The 23,324-nt window shown below is 44.4% G+C and overlaps 1 protein-coding gene across 1 annotated transcript in view; it reads right to left on the bottom strand.

Moving 5' to 3' along the window:
- trim44 (tripartite motif containing 44) overlaps positions 1-20,568 on the bottom strand; it is a 95,629-nt gene extending 75,061 nt beyond the window's left edge. The window contains exon 1 of the mRNA XM_059975434.1: positions 19,958-20,568. Within this exon, the coding sequence (XP_059831417.1) occupies positions 19,958-20,350 (393 nt within the window). The 5' untranslated portion in view covers positions 20,351-20,568. The remainder of the gene's footprint in view (positions 1-19,957) is intronic.
- Positions 20,569-23,324: the final 2,756 nt, after the last annotated feature.

Genomic DNA, 23,324 nt, shown 5'->3' with positions numbered 1-23,324 from the left:
AGATGGCGATTTATTCAAGGAAGCAATGGCCATTACCGCAGAGACTTTTTAATGATAAAAAACACGACACCAAAACCGCAATACAAAATATACTGATTGGCCCTGCGACAGTGACAAGGAGGGTGGAGTCACTGTCAGAGGACATGGATCGACAAGTGCTAAAGGACTTGTCACTCTGCGAATACTTTTCACGATAGTTCGACGAATCCCTGGATGTAATGCAAACAGCTCAGCTTATTGTATTTGTCAGAATGGCTTTCCAGGATTTTACAACAAAGGAGGACTTGCTCACTCTTTTGCACTTAAAGGAGAGAATGAGAGGTGAGGATATTTACAATGAGTTTAAAAAATATGTCCATGAACATGACATCCCCATTCATAAACTGGTGGCAATTACTACTGATGGGACCCTAGCAATGTGTGGTGTGTGCGTTGGTTTTATAGCACTGTGCTGTAATGACCCTGATTTTCCCGACTTCCTGGATTGTCACTGTGAGATTCATCAGCAGGCCTTGTCTGGGAAGGTCGTGGACTTTCCTCATGTAATGACACTGCTGGTCACACTGATAGACTTGATTCGAGCAAAAGCGCTTCAGCGCCTCTTATTCAAGGCGTTATTGGATGAGCTCGATGCTGCTTACGGAGACATAATTCTTCATGCTGATGTTCGGTGGTTGAGTCGCGGCAAAGTGCTGCAACGACTTGTTGACTTGCTGCCTGAGATAAAGACTTTCTGTTGACAAGCTACGAGGAGCATGAGGAACGGTCAGCTGATGTGTGGCTACTGGATTTAGGGTCTCTAACGGCTGAATTAAACGCATTTAACAATGAGCTCATGGGAAAAGACCGACACCTGCCACAGATGACAAGCACAGTAAATGCGTTTAAGGCCAAGCTCGGTGTTTCGATTTCAAATTTAAAGAACTGGAGGCTGACACACTTACCCAACTTGGAGAAAATGTTACATCGCTTATCAGCCCTGACAAGGAGTTGAGGATGCTGTCGTCTACCTGCTGAACCGTGTCTACGCCCACCTGGACAAGCCAGCGAGCACTGTGAGGGTCATGTTTTTTGACTTCTCCACTGCGTTCAACACCATCCGCCCTGCTCTGCTGGGTGAGAAGCTGACAGTGATGCAGGTGGATGCTTCCCTGGTGTCATGGATTATTGATTACCTGACTGGCAGACCACAGTACATGCACTTGCAACACTGTGTGTCAGACAGAGTGGTCAGCAGCACTGGGGCTCCACAGGGGACTGTTCTGTCTGCCTTTCTCTTCATCTACACCTCGGACTTCAACTACTGCAGAGTCTTGCCATCTTCAGAAGTTTTCTGATGACTCTGCCATTGTTGGATGCATCAGCAGGGGAGATGAGGCTGAGTACAGGGCTACAGTGGGAAACTTTGTCAAGTGGTGTGAGCAGAATCATCTGCAGCTCAATGTGAAAAAGACTAAGGAGCTGGTGGTGGACCAGAGGAGGGTTAAGGCACCAGTGACCCCTGTTTCCATCCAAGGGGTCAGTGTGGACATAGTAGAGGATTACAAATACCTGGGGATACAAATTGACAATAAACTGGACTGGTCAAAGAACACTGAGGCTGTCTACAAGAAGGGTCAGAGCTGTCTCTATTCCCTGAGGAGACTGAGGTCCTTTAACATCTGCCAGACGATGCTGAGGATGTTCTACGAGTCTGTGGTGGCCAGTGCTATCATGTTTGCTGTTGTGTGCTGGGGCAGCAGGCTGAGGGCAGCAGACACCAACAGAATCAACAAACTCATTTGTAAGGCCAGTGATGTCGTGGGGGTGGAACTGGACTCTCTGACGGTGGTGTCTGAAAAGAGGATGCTGTCCAAGTTGTATGTCATCTTGGACAATGTCTCCCATCCACTCCATAATGTACTGGTTAGGCACAGGAGTACATTCAGCCAGAGACTCATTCCACTGAGATGTAACACTGAGCGTCATAGGAAGTCATTCCTGCCTGTAACCATCAAACTTTACAACTCCTCCCTTAGAGTGTCAGACACCCTGAGCCAATACGCTGGTCCTGGACTTATTTCCACTTGGAATAATTTACTTATTATTTAATTATTTGTGGTTTTATATTGCTATATTTCTACTCTATCCTTGCTTGGTGTGACTGTAATGTTTCCCAATTTCCCTCGGGATCAATAAAGTATATGTCTGTCTATCAAGGAAAAAAAATGCTTTTTGCCCTGAGCAGTACTGTGCTTACCTAGACAAACTGGCAATAGAGTTCGATCGGCATTTGGGGAGTTAAACGTCATGAAAGATATTGCTGCATTTATTTCAAACCCGTTTCTGCCGATCGATGTAGAACAGATAGCAGCCAAATTCCAGCAAGTACTTAGTGTGCCAAGTGATACTGAAATGGAAATAATTGATTTGCAAAGTGACTTCAAGCTTAAAGCAAGATGAAGGGATGGTGACTTTTGGGGGCTTGTCAGCAGGGAGAAGTTTCCCCATCTCACCATGTGTACACTGAATGTCAGTCAACTTATCTGTGTGAAATTGCATTTTCACAGATGAAAATTATTAAATCTAAGTACAGGAGCTGTCTTACAGGCAGACACCTCACAGACTGTCACAGCCTGGCTGTCTGTATTATGAGCCAAATTTCAGAGAACTAGCATAAAGTATTCAGCCCCAGTCATCACACTGAGTGCAACAGTCAATTTTTATTCATTCATTTTTCATGTTGAAATAAAATTAAATAATCAAACTTAGAATTAGAAGTATGAAGTATTGTAATATTCTTAAAGAAAGTCAGCTATGGCCTGTTTGATATGCTAGTTACAGTGTTTCCTTGGTTGAATTAATTTGAAAGTTTGACAAAAGCATTTTATGTAACTCGAATACAATTAGCCCAAATAAAGGACCTCAAGTTGGAAGTACAATCTGAGCTGTTTTTTCTCTAATCGATTTAGTAGGTCGATCTCGCCTTTCACTAAGGCCGAGGTAGGGGATCTTGGGCTTAAAAAGGTTGGTGACCACTAATCTATAGTGTGGTATTTGCCTAAGAGTTCAACGCTTGGCTCTGTTGAAATGCTGAAATATTCTGGTTGCTGACATCTGAATTGAATGCCGCTGTTTTGCCTGGTTCGCACATTTAAATAACAACATGAGTCAAACTAAAAGCAATGACCTTGAAGTCCGGACTAAAAGAGAAATTATACTTGCTGAGAAAGCTTTGCCGATAACTTTGAAGGGAATATAATAAAATTGTTAAGAAGATTAAAGATTTAATACTGTTAATTCAAAGTTTTCTGCAGGAAAAGCAAAATGTCTCGCATGGCAGTCTCATTTGAACGATTTAAAAAATCTTCAAGATGTTGCTAAGCAACTAAATGTGTTGATGTCCTAATTCCTAGCTCAGAGCAAGGTAAACAAACAAAAAGTTTTGCAAATATTCAGACCCCAGAGGCTGAACAATAGCTGAACCAAACGTGGCGTTGAAGGACAAGCGTGGGAGCAAATGAAAATATTTATCAAACTCCAGGGCATGTTTTGACTCTGTATCGAGCTGATGATTTACAGGATGACGTTCGGCCAAATGACAGAGCAGGTTCTATTGTTAGCCTAGTGTCCTGTGGGTCTGATCCCTCCTTGGCACACATTAGAAAGGAGGCTGATCGAGCTGAGTTATGCGCAAGCCAACAAATATTGAAGGATAAAGCAGCCAAGGTGACCAAAGTGAAAGCACTGAAGGCTGTGGGTGCTAAAGGTGCTCCAGCAGGACAGTTCTATGCTGTGAGTTCCTATGTTGACATGGTACAGAGAAAATCCAACATAATGTCAGTGGAGATGCATTTGTTCCTCGAATGTCAATGAGCCACAAGGGGCACTCTGAACCTATACCATATCCAATAGCAGAAGGTGTTCCTGACAACAATAATTTACAGTTTGGTGACACACCTGTTTCAGATGATAGGTGTCTAAATACTGTGCTAGGGGCCACAAGGATGTGAAAGGAACTAGCAAGCTCAGTGATGCAACAACAACCCATTGCATCTCTATCTAAAAGAGAGATTCAAATCTTCAGTCCATTGTAACATCATTCATTTATGAGGGCTTTCAAGAATAGTGTTGAGTGATTTTTGGGTCTAAGTCATTTGCATTTAGCAAATGGCTTCAGCTACTAGTCTTCTGCCTTTGAATATGTATTGTGGATTTAATTTGGAACAATGGATTCCTAAAAGCTGTGAATCCCAGTGCAGGCGACACTGGTGTCTGTGGTATGGATGCAAATCAGGAGGTGTGAAGTTTGTCTGCAGTTTCAAAAGAAAGCATTGTAAATATGGAATTGTCCTTTGACGTTTGGCATATAAAATATCAAGGCCTGCTTTGGGCCAGCAGACCTTCCCACCAAAAGTGTCTCCATATGATGACTACTGTACCCTGTTATGTCAAATGAAGAAGCTGCTTTGTATTTGCCAGGAATTTTCTCCTGCGGTTTCATTTACGCAGCAATAAATAACAATGAAGGCAAGACTGATGATTACGGCGACTGTCTCTATTTCACTTGTCAAAAGTTGCCAGCAAGTCAACCCAGAGTAAGGGTATCTGAAGGCCAAAGCTTTATTCCAGGAACTTTTTGCTGATGAGCAGAAAATTGCTGCAGGTTGTTTGGAAAAGGCTGCATATCAAATCTGAAGACGTGAAAGCTCTTCATGGCTATGGTCTTGTTGGTAGAGGCTGTTGTCATGCCATAGGAGAAGCGAAGTACATGCGAGAGCTGGACATGACTGCCAATGTTGATTGTCGTAAAGAAATTGCCCCATAAGCTTAGGGATATTGGTGGCCTGTAAACTTCAAGAAAGGAACAACCGTAAGATTGTCTCTCTTCCCGCCATCACAGACATTTACACCACACACTGCATCCGCAAAGCTAACAGCATTATGAAGGACCCCATGCACCCGTCACACAAACTCTTCTCCCTCCTGCCATCTGGGAAAAGGCACCGAAGTATTCAGGCTCTCACGACCAGACTGCGTAACAGTTTCTTCCCCCAAGCCATTCGACTCCTCAATTCCCAGAGAGAGAGGGAGAGAGATAGACAGACTCCACCCCCCCCCACCTGAATACCACTCCACTCCCTTTGCAATTTTTGCTCATTTCTTTCTCAATTCCTGATAAAACATTGTTTACATTGTTTATGTTTACATCATTTATTATATTGTAATTTGCCCTTTACTGTGTCTAATGTCTTGTTTATTAATTATTGTACTGTCTTGCACTGTTTTGTGCACTTTATGTAGTCCCGGGTAGGTCTGTAGTCTAGTGTAGTTTTGTGTTGTTTCATGTAGCACCAGGGTCCTAGAGGAACATCGTTTCGTTTTTACTGTGCACTGTACCAGCAGTTATGGTTGAAATGACAATGAAAGCGACTTGACTTGACTTGATTACTTTTACTGACATTGTCGATTTTATTGAAAGGCAAGTGGAGATTGCTACACACCCAGTGTTTGGAAATATACACGATAATACATCACCGGCCGTAAACAAAGCTGTGAACAGAACTAAATCACAAATTCCTTCTAAAGCTGAATGAAACAGCTTTGCCACTACTGTGGCTACTGTGAAAAGTAAAGCTAAAGCTGAGCCTGGAACTAATGAAAGGGAAATGGTCTCATCAGCCAAAGGGACTTGTCTGTTCTGCCAAGGTGAACATACCTCGGATTTGTGTTCTCAGCTAGAGAAAAGGGTTCGCAATGAGATTTCCTTTCTAAAAGAAAATGACGTCTGCTTTGGTTGTTTGTGTACAAGACAGCGACCGCATGGACTGCAGGAAGCATCTTTCATGCAAGGTATGCAGTGGCAAGCATCCCAGCACACTTCATATTCACTCTGACAAAAAGGGTGCAGGTTCGAAACAAGCCGCGAAAGAATCAGACACAGCAGTGAGCAATGCCCTGGCATCCAATGGTCTTCCAGGGGGCTGGCAATCAAGACTGTAAACTTTCTATAACTCCAGGTCAAGTGAGTCTAAGAAGAGTAACAAGATCAAGGGAGTACAGCAATGTCCTGAACAGTGAGCGTCATCAACAAGCTCAACCTGACAGGAAAAAGCACACACACTCTCTTACGCCCTAGAGGTCAAGAGAAGGACTAGAAGTGGTTGACTTGGATAGTGTAACTACAGTGAACTGCCTAACATCTATACACAGGAAAGCACGCCTTTCTACAGATGGAACATTCCTCATCAAGGAATCTCCAGGAATGGTCACACCTGAATGGTTCCTCCAGTATTTTGTGTCTGTTGCTTGGATTTCCAGCATCTGCAGATTTTCTCACTTGTGATTGGACTCACCTGAAGCATATTCATTTGCCAGAAATTAATTTGGAAATTGAGCTGCTGATAGGGACGAACGTGCTTAAAGCATTGGAGCAAGTGATTTGCAGTGTTAATCAGAACGACGTCGGGCTGGACTGTAAATGGGGCACTGAAAGGAGACCATGGTGGTGGAAGGGGATATGCTTGGGCAGAGCTGACAGTTAACAGGATTTCAGTTTTTAACTTGGATGAGCTTTGGCAGCAGCAGTTCAAGACACATTTCCCAAATGCAGTCAAGAGGAACAAACTGGTTTGTCAGGAGAATATCACAAGTTCATGGAACTGGTGGCAACTTCAGAAGAACTGGTGGATGGTCACTACCAGATTAGTTTATCTCTGGGAAAGGAGAGTGTTAAGATGCCTAGCAATGGGAATGAAGATTGCTGAGCAGTGTGCTCCAAATCTAAGGAAGAGGTTAAGAAGGATTTCACACTGAAGGATTTGGATTTGGATTTCTTTGGTGGACAGAGTACTAGGTGTACAATGGCGTGCTCAGTCAGATACTTTAAAATTTTAAGATCACGATCCAGGATAGACTGTTCACCAGAAGAGGGATCATCTCCACAGGTAGTTCATCTATCATCCTTTAAGTATCTACAAATCCCATGCAAGAGAGGGCTTGGTTGGAATGACTACAACAGTTGCTCAAGACAGAACAAGTTGGCTGGAAGAATTTTGCCAACTGGAAGACTTCAAGGTGGCTACAGTGGATGTTTGAAACCCTTGAATTTTGGTGAAGTTGCTGTAGCAGTTACACCATTTTACAGATGTGCGTGAAGATAGAAATGAAGTAGTGACTTGCCTACTGTTGCATGACACTGGTGTGCAGGTGCACAGTGCTTTTATTATGGACTCTGTTGAAGACACTTCCCATCTGTTGTATGGAGCTCATTTCTGCTACGATGGCAAGCCGTACAGACACATTGTGGAGGAAGGAGTTACACATGCAGCTTCAGGATTCCATTTTTTGGACTGATAGTACTTCTCTGCTGAAGTACATTACGAATGAAACCTCCAGGTTCTGAATCAATGTCTCTAAACGAGTTTCGGAAATTCTTCCAGTCTCACAGGTATCTTAATGGAGGTATGTGAATACTTCAATCAAACTTGCCTCTAGAGAGTTGAAGGTGAAGGCCTTTCTTAAGAATAAGATTTGGGTGTCAGGATCTCGCCTCGCCATCTTTTTGATCCTGAAACTGAATGGCCTGTGAACTCCAGTTGTTCTGAAGAACTGCAAAATGATCCAGAATTCAAGGAGATTGTCACAATGAATGTCATGCAGATTGAAGAGAAGTTGGACGCTGTTACACATATTATTCATCACTTCTCATCTTGGACTCATTTGAGGGAACCCGTGGCCTGGATTCATAAGATTTAAAATCTTGCTCTTATTTCTTAGTCAGAAGAGGAAGCAATTGAATATTGTTTACTCTCAGTTGAGAGTCCTTGACGAGATTGGCTTGGACTCAAATGCTGGAGTATCTGAGGCTGGGATCGAGTCACGGTCTCAAACAGGAGCGAGAAACTGAGCACAAAACAAACACTAATCGAAATCACGAGTAGGCTTACACTTGAACACTGAACCTATGTTCAGGTGTTCCTTAAATACTAAGTTCTTGGCACCCAAAATATAATCATCAATTAACGAGAATGTCCTAAGCCCTTAAAAAGGCTGCAATAGCTATCCGTACTCTGGAAAGTTAGAGCATTTAAATCTCAGAAGCCAGTGTGTTGGGAGCATCCTGTAACATGAACTCCCCCTTCTGCCTACTCCTGATAGGCCTGGTTACTCGGAGAGGTGGTGATGGTAATTGTGGATGAGTCAGATCCAGGATGTTTCTTTCTGGCACCCAGCACCTTTCCTTCAGTTCGAATCCCTCCCAGTCCACCAGGTATTGCCGAACAGCTCGAACAGGATGCGAGTCCAAAAGTCTTTTCACCCTGAAGACCTGTTCTCCCTCGATAAACCTGGGTGACGGCGGAGGTGGAGGGGCTGGTGCAGACTGGTTTTAACTTGGAGATGTGGAAGGTGGGGTTGGTCTTTAGGGTCTTGGGGAGCTGCAAGGTGTAAGCCACTGGGATTACTTTCCTCATGATCTTAAAGGGACCAATGAACTCAAGCACCAACTTTCTAGATTCCACTTGGAGAGGCAAATCATGAGTGGACAGCCAGACCAGTTGCCCAGGCTGTAGCTTTGCTTAAGCACATTAATATCGCTAATTTTAGTTTCAGAAGTTTCATTGCTTCAAGGTTTTGCTAGTTCCTAATAAAGGACTGAATAAATTTCTTTGACTTTTTTTGAACAGTATCACTGGATCGATTAGAGGGTGCATCACACAAGGTAATTCACTGTGCCTGTGCCTCTAACAGCAGCATGGGCTCGTTAGGAGTAGCTCTACAATGCTGTTATAGATTACGTTCATTTTGTGAGGCAGACTTGTATCCACATTTATCCAAGTCTGAGAGAGTGTTGGCAACTGAGGCCAAACTCAATCCCGCAGAGTTGAAAGAACTGATAGCTGTTATAACTCATATTATTCCGTCTGTATCGCCATGCTATTTTTCACCTCCTTTTGCCTTAGTATTTCATAAGCTGTCCATACCCTTCCACTGTTACTTTCCCACACTCAGTTCAAAAACTGAAGCAATTGAGCTATTTCCCAAAAACATTATGCGATGTTCCAAACGTGCTTCATGTTTACTCCAGTATTTGTGGGTTAAAGGATCCATCTATTCATGAAAAATCAAACTCCTGGAGATACAGGAAATCTGAAATGCAACCAGAAAACGGGAGGAGAGCAGCATCTGGGGAGAAAGAGAATTACTTTTATTCATCCACATCAGCTGGCAGACCTGCTGACTATTTCCAGCCTTTTCTATTTACTTCCTCCAACGAAAATTCTTTAAGAAGTTACTTTTCAACTGGTCTTTGATGTAATGCATCTTATAATGATGCCTTATCAGCTCCTATGGTATTATCTGCAGCAATGAAACATTGCTCCAGTTTTTACCCATACAGAGAGATTTGCTGAGAATACTTCCACAGAATCAGTGCTATTTTAAGACATTGGATGAATAGTTACATCCAAAGCATTAGAATTTTATGGGGCTGCAGGTTAAAATTAAACCCAGCACATCTCAATGGGCTCTTTAAATGAGCCCCATCACATTCCTCCTTCTCCATAAACCTGCAATTTTTTGTTTTTTTAATTATCTATCCCACTCAATCGACATCCTATTGAATGTATTCAATCCACATCCCTCACCCTTTCAGTCAAGGATAGCATGGCGAGATACTCATGGTCTGAAAAGATGAAAGTCAATGTCAGCTTTCAAACTGAGGGAAAATGCTGCAGGGCTGTAGGATACGTGTTGAAGTGCCTGACTGCAATGTTCTTCTTTCAGAGAACCACTATTGGCTTAAAGGACTGAATGGCTCCCTCTGCATTACAATGATTTGATTGCCTCTCAGCTTGTTTTCCAATCTGTAGTTAGGGACCCACCACACCTTCACCCACCCACCCCCCCACCAATATACAAGCCAATAGAAAAAGCCCCTTATATTTAAAAATCCTCTATTTTAGACAGTCTTCAATTCCCTCACTCACATGACTTTTCACAGATGGTAACTGACCTTGTGTGTATGTTTTCCCTTTATTAAACTAAAGCCAAGATAAAAAGGTTACATCGAAAGGTTAGCCAAGAGGAATGTCCCATTGTGAACTTCAGGAACTTTAGGAGTGTGCGACCTGAGCATTGTATCATTTCTAACTCCCACCCTGCTCAGCCTGTTGTCTGCAGGGGATCTTGGTTCAAGGTTCCTCCCACAGACATTAGGCTCAGACCCAAGAAAAGCAGACAACGTACAAGACTCTACATGCCTTTGATAAAAGAAGTGATTATTTGGCTTTTAATACTATGTATTAACAAGCACTCAGTGGGAGACACATAGTTGTCATCTGCTTGGTGATGGTGACTGTGACCAGCATCAGAAATGTCTCCTCTCTAACAGTACGAGAAAAACATTAATTGATACATATCATCTCAAAGGCCAACGTGTTAATTCTAAGAAATGATTTTTTAAAAAGGTTCAAGATATTCAGAGGACTGAATAGCTGAAAGTATGAAATTATTATCACTGATCAGAAAGTCAAGAACAAGCTCCTTGTTTCAGCCCCTCTACAGCTCCTCCCTCAACTCTTCTTGCATTATGTAGACGATCAGTGGGTGCTTTGTGTCCTTATACAGAATTCAAACAGTCCATTACCCATGCTGACAATTTCCCTCTTGTTCTCACCTTCACGTTCCATTCTGACTCTGCCTTTTCTTGACAGCGCCAACTCATGGGATAGGTTAGTGAAGAATGTCCATTCTTAGCTCATGGACTTCCATGGCATAACTGGCTAGACATTCTCCAAAGGCTTCATTCCATTGTCCCAGATTCTTCACCTTTGTTCCACCTGCTCTACTTTCTGCAACAGTGACTTACAGATGTCTTCCTTCTTCAACTGTGATCTCTGCTCGACCATAGTTGGCAGAATGCCCAAATGCACCCCTGTTATTTCCAGCACTTCTGCTCTCAACCAAAACAAGGGATCACCTTGTTCTCACCTTCCACCACACCATGCTACACACTCAAAGACATCAAGCTCCATTGATTTGACCATAACCAATGGGATTCAACTATACAGTTCTTTCACAACACTGGTCCGCTTTACAAGATTCCAGTAGACACGCTCTTTAGCCTCATCAGAAAGCAGAGACGTTGGCGAGATTTCCTGATTGTGTTGAATGTTTCTGGGGCCACGAGAAACTGTGTGAGATGCGCACTCCCAGGAGTTTGAAACTGCTCACAGTCTCCACTGCTGTGCCACCAATGTCAAGAGGGGTGTGAGTGGTGCGAGTTCTCCTGAAGTCAATAACCATCTCCTCTGTCTTGCTGACATTGCCGAGAAGGTTACTTGCTTGGAACCAGGCCTCAAGCTCTTCCACCTCCTCTCTGTAGGCCGTCTCATCGTTGTTGCTGATCAGCCCCACCACTGTCGTGTCATCGGCGAACTCGACAATGCGATTAATCGGGTGTTTGACAGTGCAGTCACGTGTGAGCAGAGTGTGCAGCAATGGAGAACAGCCACACTGAGGATGACGGGGAGGAAGAAGCAGTTGTACATCTTGACAATCTGAGGTTTGTAGGTTAGGAAGTCCAACCCCCAGTTATACAGTGGTGATTAGTTCGAGGAGTAGGAGTTTGTTCACCAAGGTCTGTGGGACAACAGTGTTGAATGCCGAACTGAAATCCAGAAACAGCATTCTGACATAAGTGTCCTTGTTTTCTGGGTGTGTCAGGGCCAGGTGAATGACAGATGTTACGGCACCTGTTATAGAGTTTTTGACGTGTGCTATTACCAGCCACTGAAAACCCTTCTTGATGATTGACGGCAGTGCCACCATTCTGAAGGTGTGGGGTTCTTTGGTACAGGGATGACGATGGCTGATTTGAAGAATGTGATGAGCGAAGTGTTGAAGACATCCATGAGCACACTCCCTGACCACTTGGCCTGGGATGGTGCCCGGCCTGGATGCCTTACAGAGGTTGACTCCCAGCAGAGTCCTTCTTGCGTCTGCTGTTACAGGGGGTCATGGGAGGGGGATAGTTTTCGTGGCTGGCATCATGTTGTATGCCTTGAAGCGTGAATAGACGTTGTTTATAGCATCAGGGAGGGAGACGTCTCTGCTACAGTCGACACTGGTTTTCCTTGTGTAAGAATACTCCTGATACACCGGGGATTGTTATCGGACAGCTGTTGATATTTCTTCTGCAGTAGGTGGTCCTTGTCCTCCTGATGCCCAACATGAAGTTCCTCCTGACTGCTCTGAGAGCTGTACTGTCTCCAGAACTGCAGGAGTGTTCTAACTTTTTAGTACAGAGTGCACCTGTGCGTTCAGTCAGGGCTTCTGAATGAGCCATGAGATGACCATTCTTGAGGTACCGCATCGTCTACACATCTAGAGATGTAGCCAGTGACAGATGAGGCATATTCCTTGTGGTCTGACTCTCCACCAACCACTCCTCTTCTTACGGTACTGTCTAATGTAACCACAGGAGGTGAATCCCTTCCCTTTTACCTCTTCAGCATCCCCAGACCTAAACGTTCCTGCTAGGTGAAACAGCAATTCACTTCTTCGGTGTCACAATGTGGCCTCATCTGCAAAGGAGAAAACAAGCAGAGCTTGGGCGACTGCTTTGCAGAACACCTCTGTGCAGACCGCAGAAACCACCCTGAACATCCAGTGGTCTTGCAATTTAATCTCCTTCTCTCTTTTGCTTCCAGCCATGCTTGAGAAATACACCAGAGCTGGGTATACTAGAATCTCCAGGACTTAATATTAGATAACCACTTCTTTTTTCCCCTCCCTGCACTGATATGCCTATTCTGTTGTCTCAATTTGATTTTTTTCCCTCTTGTCCTCAACTGCTGGTCTTTGAGGCAATTGTTACATAATCCCTCTACCTTCACTGTAACTCAAAATGTCCAATCTATTTCTAAACCCTCAGAGGCTGCTGAATGCTTCAAGTAATCTCTGTTTTTTTGCCCAGAGTCTGCAGATTTCTGTCTCTAGGGCTGAGATCTTGGTCTAAAAACTAAAACCTTGTAAGGGTGAACTCAGGAAACAAATCTAGATTTTTTAAAAAATGGTCAAAATTTTGCACTCTATTCCAAATAACAATTGAAGCTAGGTAATTTATTAATTTTAGATCTAACATTTATTCGGGTACATGGATATGACAAGCTTATAGGGATATACTTCAAACACAGGCACATGAAACTGGCTGAAATGGGCATATTAGAAGAGTTAGGCAGAAGGACTGTGTCCACACTATGACTCCAAGACCGACAGATTTTCATTAGTCAAGAAAAGCAAGGATGAAACAAAAACGGTATGGAAATCAGCCGGAAATCAGGTATAAACTTACTGAGCGGCAAAACAGACGAGTTGGTAATTATGTGTAGAAGCAGTGAGTGGTGTATTGTTGCCGTGATTAATTGTCCCACCAAAAGTCACTGCTGCATATTCTGTGCCCAGGGTTGATGGAAACACCAACAAAGCATGAATATTTCACACCTGTGGTCTTTCAGCAGAATGCAAAATAGTTTTTCAGTTTGGCAAGTCAAATTCAACCTCCTTTTTCCATGGATGCTACCTAACCTGATGCACTTTCAACAGTTTCTAATTTGGTACCTCCCTCCCAACCCCAGTTCTGGAATATATAGTCCTTGCTAATAATACCAAATTAGTAATCATCATTAAAGCAACTAAAGATCATTTACCTTGGTTTCCCATTACTGAGTTGATTTTGAATCCAATTTGCCACTTTCACTTTGCACCCATGGAATCTAATTGAACTACTGAACTCAAATGCCTCATTAAAACCAACATCAACCGTGCAACCCTCTTTGATGCCTCTTGTTGCCTTCTCATTCTTCTTTTCAAATGAGGTTTGAGGATATTATTAAATTACATTCTGGAGATCATTGCTGATATCCAATGCTGCTCATCCAATCGAGGGCATCAAACAGCAAGAAACAGCAGGGTCCCTGGTCATTTCCTCTCCTAATTGAGAAGTACATGGCCAAATCTCCAGTGGACTTGCCACAACCCCAGTGACACCCAGCACAGTTCTGGATGCAAATATGAATTGCCCAATATTGGAATGGTCTAACAATTGCAGTTAGTGAAATTTCAGATATCAATGAAGTTATGTTGGAATGTTATGTGACATTGTATAAGATGTTGGTGAGGCCTAATTTGAAATATTGTGTGCAGTTCTGGTCACCTACCTACGGGAAAGATGTAAATAAGATTGAAAGAGTACAGAGAAAATTTACAAGGATGTTGCTGGGTCTGGAGAACCTGAGGTATAAGGAAAGATTGAATAGGTCAGGACTTTATTCCCAAAAAGGTTTGAGAGATTTATAGAGGTATACAAAATTATGAGGGGTATAGATAGGGTAAATACAAACAGGCTTTTTCCACTTAGGTTGGGTGAGACTACAACTAGAGGTCATGGATTAAGGGTGAAAGGTAAAAAGTTTAAAGGGAACATGAAGGGAAACTTCTTCACTCGAGGGTAGTTGCAATTTTAATTTCAACATTTAAGGGAAGTTTGGATAGTTATTTGGATGAGAAGGGTATGGAGGACTATGGTCTGAAGACAGGTTGATGGAACTAGGCAGCTTAAATGGCTTGGCATGGACTAGATGGGCCGAAGGGCCTGTTTCCGTGCAGTAGTTTCTATGACTCTTCTACGTGTACAGGAGTGAAATAGTTTGGCTGCTTGAGTGGTGTAACAAGAAGAACAACATGGCACAAACATCAGAGAGACCAAGGAACTGGATCTAAGGAAGGGGAAGACGTGAGAACATACTTCCATTGAGTGGTCGGTGGTAGAAAGGGGGAACAGCTTCAAGTTCTTGGGTATCTGCGTCCCAGGGGATCTAACCTGGGCCCATCACATTGTTAGGGACTTGAGAAAATCTGGTATGTCTCCAAAGACTTGCAAACTTGTATAGATATACAGTGGGTTAAACATTCTGACAGGCTGCATCTCTCCCTGTTTTGCACAGAATCGCAAGAGGCTGCTGAGGGTTGAAAACTCAACCAGTTCCATCACAGGCACAACCCACCCCACCATTGTGGATACCTTCAAAAGGCAATGCCTCAAGAAGGCGGCATCCATTAATCGGACCCTCATCCTCCAGGACTTGCTCCCTTCTTCTTACTACCATCAGGGAGGAGCTATAGGACCCTGAGGTTTAAGAACTGCCTTTCCCCCTCCATTATCAGATGTCTGAACACCACCTTGTTATTCCTGGTTCTTTCAATTTTATTTCAGCATGGACTAGATGGGCTGAAGGGCCTGGTTCTATGCTATACTTTGCTATGAGTTTGTACTGTATTGCTACTGCAAAAAAAACAATTTCATGTTAGTGATAATAAACCTGATTCTGATTCAATTGTATAAGTGAGAAGGAGTGTACTGGACAAACGGACAAGTACAGAGGTATCTTAAGTTGACCACTTTCGCATATTGTACATATACCAGACATCCCACCTGCAAAAGCTCATTTCAGGGAGGTAGCACCCCCCACCCCCCGGACAACCTCCAAGGGTGTATGTAATACTTTGTTTAGTGATTTTGTCTAATCTGTAAACCAAGTCGGGTATATGCAGAAAATGTGACATTAAAATATGTACTTACATTATATTATCATGCAGTTGGCTTTTCTTATTCTATTACAAGTCTACAGGGAGTTTGGCCTCATCACGTAGGACATCCTTAGCACGAGTCAGCTAGTTTAAATAACGTTAGCTATGCTGATGAACGAATGGCACCTGTTAAACTCGCCTCAACAGTGATTTAACCCACCGTGGGCAATAGAAAAGTCACTGTTGCAAACAGTGCAGTGAGCAACACTGTCATTATTTTTGAGGTTGACTGCAAAGCCCGCCCACAGAGAAAACTGATTGGTCTACTTAGCACGAAGAGAGACCAATCAGGATGCTCCCTCTCACTCTCAAAATATTCAATTTCTGGGATATTGTATATAATTTGCGGGCGTCAGGGAGCCGCTATCAATATGCGGGAGACTGCCAAAACTTCCGGGAGAGGTGGAATGTCTGATATACTCTCAAACATGCGTGCAGAATGTGTACAAGATGCTTGAAGATTATCAAGGGGATCATGGCCCTGCTGAGCAATTGACACATCTCCTTTCACCAGCCAACCTCTTTCCCTTTTGGCAGATCTCCCCCCCAGGACAGTGCTTCCCTCTGCTCCCTGTGCAGAACAGCTGCCTGAAGGAAGGGCGGGGAGTTTTCTGAGTGAGACTGAATCCCACTACGCAGAGGTTAAATTAGAATTGTTAAATAAGTCTGGAAATTATTAAAGCATAGTGGCACAGCCTCCACCTCACTGCCAGTGACCGGGCTTCAATTCCGACCTCTGCTGCTGTGCACACAAGTCTTCTGTGACCACACAAGCTTCTTCCACGTGTTCTAGTTCCCTCCCACCCCAGAACTAGGTTAACTCTCCATTTTAATGGACTTGGTGGATAGGGTAGTGGTTTAAATGGGGGGGGGGGGGGGCGGAGCAATTAAAGACAATGTGGCATGATGAAAATAAACCTAGAGTATTGTAAACGAGTCAGGGTCAGGTTTATTATGACTGGTTTATTATTATGACACGTTGTGAAACCGCAGCAACGAACAGTGCAATACACTTAAAAACTAAGTTATACTGGGAAATCTACAAAAATGATCAGCACAAAAAGAGAATGATAGTGAGGTGGCACCCATGGGTTCGTGGTCCATTCAGAAATCTGATGGTGGAAGGGAAGAAGCTGTTCCTAAAACATTGAGTACGTCTCCTCAGGGTCCTGTCCCTCCCTAATGGCAACAAAGAGATGAAGGCACGTCCCGGATGGTGAGAGTCCTCACTGATGGTCAGTTTGACCTGTTTCCATGAATAATGACTCTCTAAACCATTGCTTGGACCTGATGGGGTTTTTCCACCAAGTCTCAAAGCTCCAACGTTTTTTTTCAATTTCTCATTTTCTGACCTTACAGCAGCTTAAGCAGGAGACTGCTCTTGTTGCTCTTCCTGTCACGTTTCTCAGAAAACTACTCAACTTTTAACACAAAGTCATCTATTCCTTTAATTGAAGCAAGGCCCTGCGTGACAGTCAGGATAAATGCAGTGTAAATGGTGCTAAATTACAGGGTTTTACATTCATTTCAAACATCTCAATCCTTTGTTTTACTCAACATTCAATATAAAACAGTGTATTATCATCATCACATGGCAGTTTCCTAATTAGCTTTAAACTGGCAGCCACATTTTCTACCAAAGTAGCTATGATCTATTGTTACTTCACTAGCAGGATTTTCCACACATCAGGATAGGAGTCACATAATGGAAAGTCTTCTTAAATTATGTTACCTAGACAATGAAAAGGATGTGGGAAGGCAATGTGGTTTTGATTTTAAGCAGACTCAAGGCATTTCATTACAAAATTGCAAGTATTCTGTGTTTGTTTTACAAAACATACTGGAGTTTCTGAAACAACACACACAAAATGCTGGTGGAACACAGCAGGCCAGACAGCATCTATAAGGAGAAGCACTGTCGACGTTTTGGGCCGAGACATCGACAGTGCTTCTTCCTGTAGATGCTGCCTGGCCTGCTGCGTTCCACCAGCATTTTGTGTGCGTTGCTTCAATTTCCAGCATCTGCAGATTTCCTCATGTTTGCTCTTGGAGTTTCTGAAGATCTGACTGACCAATCGATAAGGGGGAAGGGGAAATGTAGATTTTTTTTTAAAGGAGGTCTTCAATAAAATCCCATGACAGAGGTGAGTGCAAAGATTAAAATACACGATTCATGATTGAGGGTATTACATTGGCAGGAACAAAAACTATGTGACAGATGGAAAACTGAAAGGTGGTATTTTTTCCAGAGTGGAAGGTGGGTACTACAGGATGTAGTATGGAAAGCTATCGGCGGATAAGAAGAAAGTATGGGAATACAGTGTGGAGATACAGAAGTAGTCACAATTGGTGAAGTTGACCTGGGGACTGAGTAGCTGACTCCTGCTCCAGCTTTTCCTAGTTTCTCTTTGGCAAAGGTAATACACTGGCCCATTAGGCAGGCTATCTGAAGTCAGGCATGGGTCAGAGGGAGACTCATATATTGATAATTTGTTTAAATTCTCTGATAAAGTACCCACCTCTGCCCCTGCTTTTGTCTGGTGACTTCAATGCTTTCCTGACCCCCACCTGCGTCAAGTCACTTGTAGGCATCTGCTTTAACTCACACCCTCCAGTTCTCCGGTCTGCACTGGCTCCTGCTTCAGTAACTTGTTAACTTAACTGCCTCTTCCCTAACTCCAGCCCAATGTCCTGTACTCGACTGTCCACCCCAATCCTCGACTATCCCATTCTGGATGTTCAGGATTCCAGCACTGGGAACATTGCTACTGAAGTCCAAACCTAATCTCCTAATGTGAATTTTATAACACTCCTGTCAGATGTCCTGGAAGGTCTTACAAGGTGCTACATAAATATAACATGTTATATTTCACACTTCCATTTAATGTCCATCCAATTCCACTTAGAGTCACAGAAAAGTACCGCACAGAAAAAGGCCCATCAGCCCATCTAGTCCATGCCAAACTATGTAAACTGCCTACTCCCATCACCAGTACCATAGCCCCCATACCCCTCCCATCCATATGCCTATCCCAAACTTCTCTGATGTTGAAATTGAAATCGCATCCACCACTTGCATTGGCAGCTCATTCCACACTCTCACCACCCTCTGAGCGAAGAAGTTTCCCATCATGTTCCCTTTAAATGTTTCACCTTTCACCCTTAACCCATGACCTCTAGTTGTCATCCCACCCAAACTCAGTGGAAAAAAGCCTGCTTGCATTTACCCTATACTCTCATAGTTTTGTATACCTCTATCAAATCTCCCCTCAATCTTCTATGCTACAAGGAATAAAATCCAAATATTCAATCTTTCCTTATAACTCCCGTCCTGGCAATATCCTTGTAAATTTTCTCTATAGTCTTTCAACCTTATTTACATCTTTCCTGTAGGTAGGTGACCAAAACTGTACACAATACTCCAAATTAGGCCTCACCAATGTCTTATACAAGTTCATCTCCTGTACTCAATACTTTGATCTATGAAGGCCAATGGGTTTTCTTTACGACCCTATCTACCTGTCAATAAATTATGGACCTGTATTCCAAGATCTCTTTATTCTCCAGCACCCCACCGTTCATTGTACAAGACCTGGCTCACTGTGTAGAAGCTGGTTGGTCCAGCCGAAATGCAATACCTTGCAATAAATTTTATCGGCCATTTTACCACAACCCTGCTTGACCTCCAGTTATATTCTGGTAGTGCCAGTGAACCTTGGAGATCACTGGTGATAATTGATAAAATATTCACGGGACTGGTGGCTTCTGCAGCAAGTACTTTCTCAGAAAGGACCAGGTAGATCACTCAGCTCCTTAAGCCCATTCAACGGATCACAGCTGATTCCCCCATTTTAACACTAATTTCATGGGCTGACCTCATATCTCTTGGTTCCTTGAATATCCTGAAACCTATCATTCTCTGCTCTGTTTATGATCAATGAGGTGGTGTGTGTTTGGAGGGTAGGAGTGTGAAGAGCTAGGGGTTTGCCAAGCAGAGGAGGGACAAGATGCAGTGAAATGGTCTGATGGGGCAGCAGGACGAACTATGCCAAGAGGATGCAGGACACGGGATCCAGGTGATGGATTGATCATGCTATTTGGACAATATCAGCCTCCATTGTGCAGAGGGCCCAGACATCGGGGGAGTCTGGTGTAGAGATGGATGACCAGTAGTAATCCTGTCGAATGGGAGGACAGAGTCTCCAGGAGGCTGAAGGACCTACGGAGAAACAATTTGCAACCTCCCAAGTCTCCTGTGTAAACAAACGACGGGCCTATCATCCCCCTACGGTCACACCCCCCAACACCCTAGACTTACAAAACTTACTCTCACGGCCAAGTAGGCTTCGTCCAGTGTAATGAGCTGGTGCTCACTGTGGGGGCCCACGGCACACAGCACGCAGATGATCTTCTCGTCGTCTTTGCAGTAGAGTGTGACCTCCTGGTCGTGATCCACGCATTTTCTCCTTTCGCCCCGGTTCGCGTCGTCTTCGGCCGGCGGCTGCGGAGCCTCTGCCGGCGGGGCCTTCTGGTAGTCCCGGAGCTGGTGGCGGTGCGGGTCCGTTTTCTCGTCGTGCTGCCGGGCATGGTTCTGGCAGAAGGACAGGTTGCAGGCGTCGCACACCTTGAGTGCGGGCTGCGCCTCGTCCGGCTCGCACACGTCGCACAAGCCGTCCGGAGCGGGCTCGTCTGCGCCCCTGTGGCCGGGGCCGCTCGCCATCGGTCCCGGGCCTCTGGCGGCAGCAGCTCGGTACCGGAGAGAGTGGGACGAGGTGTCGGGTCGGCGCCCGGCTGCAACCTTGTGTCGGATAAACCAGAAACAATGTATCGATCTGCAAGGGCTCGGCTCTTCCCGCTCCTCGGCCTCCGGTTAAAGCTCTTCTTCGGTGCCTGCAGGTCTGCTGCGAATCATTCGGACTTTTGTCCAGGTTTAACCTCTGCAGGAAGCGGAAAGGTTGAACTCGCGCACCCCGCTTCCTAAAAAAACACGTTCGCTCCACTTCCTGGTTTGGCGGCGAGCTCCGCTGGTTCCTCAATTCAGGGGGCAAACTGCCCTGCTTGAAAAACACCAGGTTTTAAATTTACCTATATCTAATTTGCGCACAATGCAATCTCTTCTGAGTGGGTAACTCCACACCCCAAGTATTTATTGACCAAACACTAAAGATCAAATATCTGATTCCCCAAGGCCTGTGCTCTGTTCCACTCGCCCTTGAAACTGACTGGTGCCCTCTTTAAATTTTCTGGCTTCACTAGAAATTACTCTTCTGTGTAACTTCGTGCTATATATCCCTGGCTCAAAGTGCCTCTGAAACGCTGCCTTTTTTTTTCCTGAACACCAACATAACGCTGGAGGAACTCAGCAGGCCAGGCAGCGTCTGTGATAAAAAGTATAGTCGACATTTAGGGCCGAGACCCTTCGGCAGGACTGGAGAAAAAAATGAGAAGATGGGGAGGAGAGAATCACGAGGCGACAGGTGAAACCGGGAGCGGTGAAGTAAGAGCTGGGAGAGATACAGGAAAAGGGGAGGAGAACCAGAGTGAGGTGATGGGCAGGTAAGGTGAGAGAGGGCAATAGTAATGGGGAATGGTGAAGGAGAGCTGGGGGTGAGGCATTACCAGAAGTTCGGGAAATCGATGTTCATGCTACCCAGTCTGGCATGGTTACAGTACAGGACTGACATGTCAGAATGGGAAGTGGAATTAAAGCTGGGAAATCCTGCATTTAATAAGTGGTTGTGAAGTGGTCTCCCAATCTGTGTCTGGTCTCACTGATATACAGGAGCACTGGATACAGCAGACTCACAGGTGAAGTGTCACCTCACCTGGAAGGACTGTTTGGGGCCCTGAACGGTGGTGAGGGAGGAAATGTAGGGACAGGTGTAGCACTTGTTCCACTTACAACGATAAGTGCCAAGAGGGTTGAATAGGCAAGGGAGTTGCGTAGGGAGTGATTCCTGTGGAAAGCAGAAGTGGGGGGGGGGGGGGGAGAGATGTGTTTGGTGGTGGGATCCCGTTGGAGATGGTGGGGTTATAGAGAATTATGTGCTGGGCGTGGAGGCTGGTGAATTGGTAGGTGAGGACAAGAGGAACCCTATCTCTGGTGGGGTGGGCCGACAATGGGGTGAGGGCAGACATATGCGAAATGGAAGATATGTGACTGAGGGCAGCGTTGAGGTAGAGGAAGGGAAGCCCCTTTCTTTGAAGAAGGAGGACATCTCCTTAGTTCTGGAATGAAAAGCCTCATCCTGAGAGCAGATGCGGTGGAGACGGAGGAGCAATCAATTGCTCCTCTCACAATGATCCTTTCATTCTCGGAATTATTCTCGTTCCCTCTCCAATGACAGCACATCCTTTCTTAAATCAGGGACCCAAAGTTGCGGACAGAGCTCGAAGGGGGGCCTCAGCAATGCCTTATAAAAACCTCAGCAGTACACCCTTGCTTTTATGTTCTAGTCCTCGCGAAATGAAAGCTAACATTGCATTTGCCTCCCTCTCCACCTGCAAATTAACCTTTAGGGATTCCTGCACGAGGACTCCCAAATCCCTTTGCACCTCAGATAGAAGAGTTTGCTCCCCCTTCAGAAATATTCCATGCTTTTATTCCTCCTACGAAAGTGCATGATCGTACACTTGCAGGCACCATTCCATTTGCTACCTCTGTGCCCATTCTCCCAATCTGTCCTTTTGATACAATATGTATTCTTGGATGATAAACTCCCAACTAGAATCTTCTTGCAGCCATGACTCAGTAATGCCTTACCTGCCAATCCCTAACTGCGCTACAAGATTATCTTCCTTATTCGGTATACTGCATACATTCAGATAGAAGACCTTCAGTCTTGTATCCATTCCCCTTTTCACTTTTGTCCCCATGTCACACTGCAGCTCATTCCACTGACTTCAATTTTGCCCTGTCATCTGCCTGTCCTTCCTGACAGTCTCACTAAACTCGGGATCAACTCTTCGCTGTAGTTATACTTTTCCTATCCTTCTAGTTCTTTCAATTCCGCCACCGAGAGATCCAGATAGTCCTGTTAAGTAAAGCATCGGTTCGCTTGCACTTTACCCCATCTGGTGAATTCACATCATGGCTTCTGCTCTAGGCTGGCTGACTTTTTTGTGGAGCACATACATATGTTCAGTCTTGCTGGGCTGCCTCTTATGTTAACCCAACATCCCATTCCCATTATGACTGATCTGTCTGTGACCTCTTGCACTCTTATAACCCAAAGGAATAGTATCTCATCTTCTGTCTGAATTGCCTTCCAGACTTGACATTGAATCACTTCACCCAATTTCCTTTCATTGTCTCTGTCAAAAACTGGCCATTTCTTCTGTGGGTCATCTGTCATATTATTGGCTTTCTTTCTCCAGTAGCACCTCCAGCCCTGCTGGGATATCCAACAGCCCTACGTTTTCACAACTTCTACATTCCTCTATGTTCTCATTCTCCAGCTTCCTTCATTTCGTAATGTTCTCTCTAACTACCTCCATTAATCCTCTACAACTTATCTGCTGACTTCAATCCATCCTTCACCCACCCTTTCTGCGAGTTAACGTAAACCTGTTTTCTCTCTTCCCCAGTCCTGACGAAGTGTCCTTGATATGAAACATAACCCTGTTTCTCTTTCCACAAATGCTGCCTGACCTTTTGAAATCCCATGGATGCAGACCCAAAATGTCTCGCTTCT

This window comes from Hypanus sabinus, chromosome 7 (genome assembly GCF_030144855.1).
Source record: "Hypanus sabinus isolate sHypSab1 chromosome 7, sHypSab1.hap1, whole genome shotgun sequence".
Classification (NCBI taxonomy): Eukaryota; Metazoa; Chordata; class Chondrichthyes; order Myliobatiformes; family Dasyatidae; genus Hypanus; species Hypanus sabinus.
Note: the sequence above shows the minus strand (reverse complement) of the source record. Positions and strands in the feature narration are given on the sequence as shown.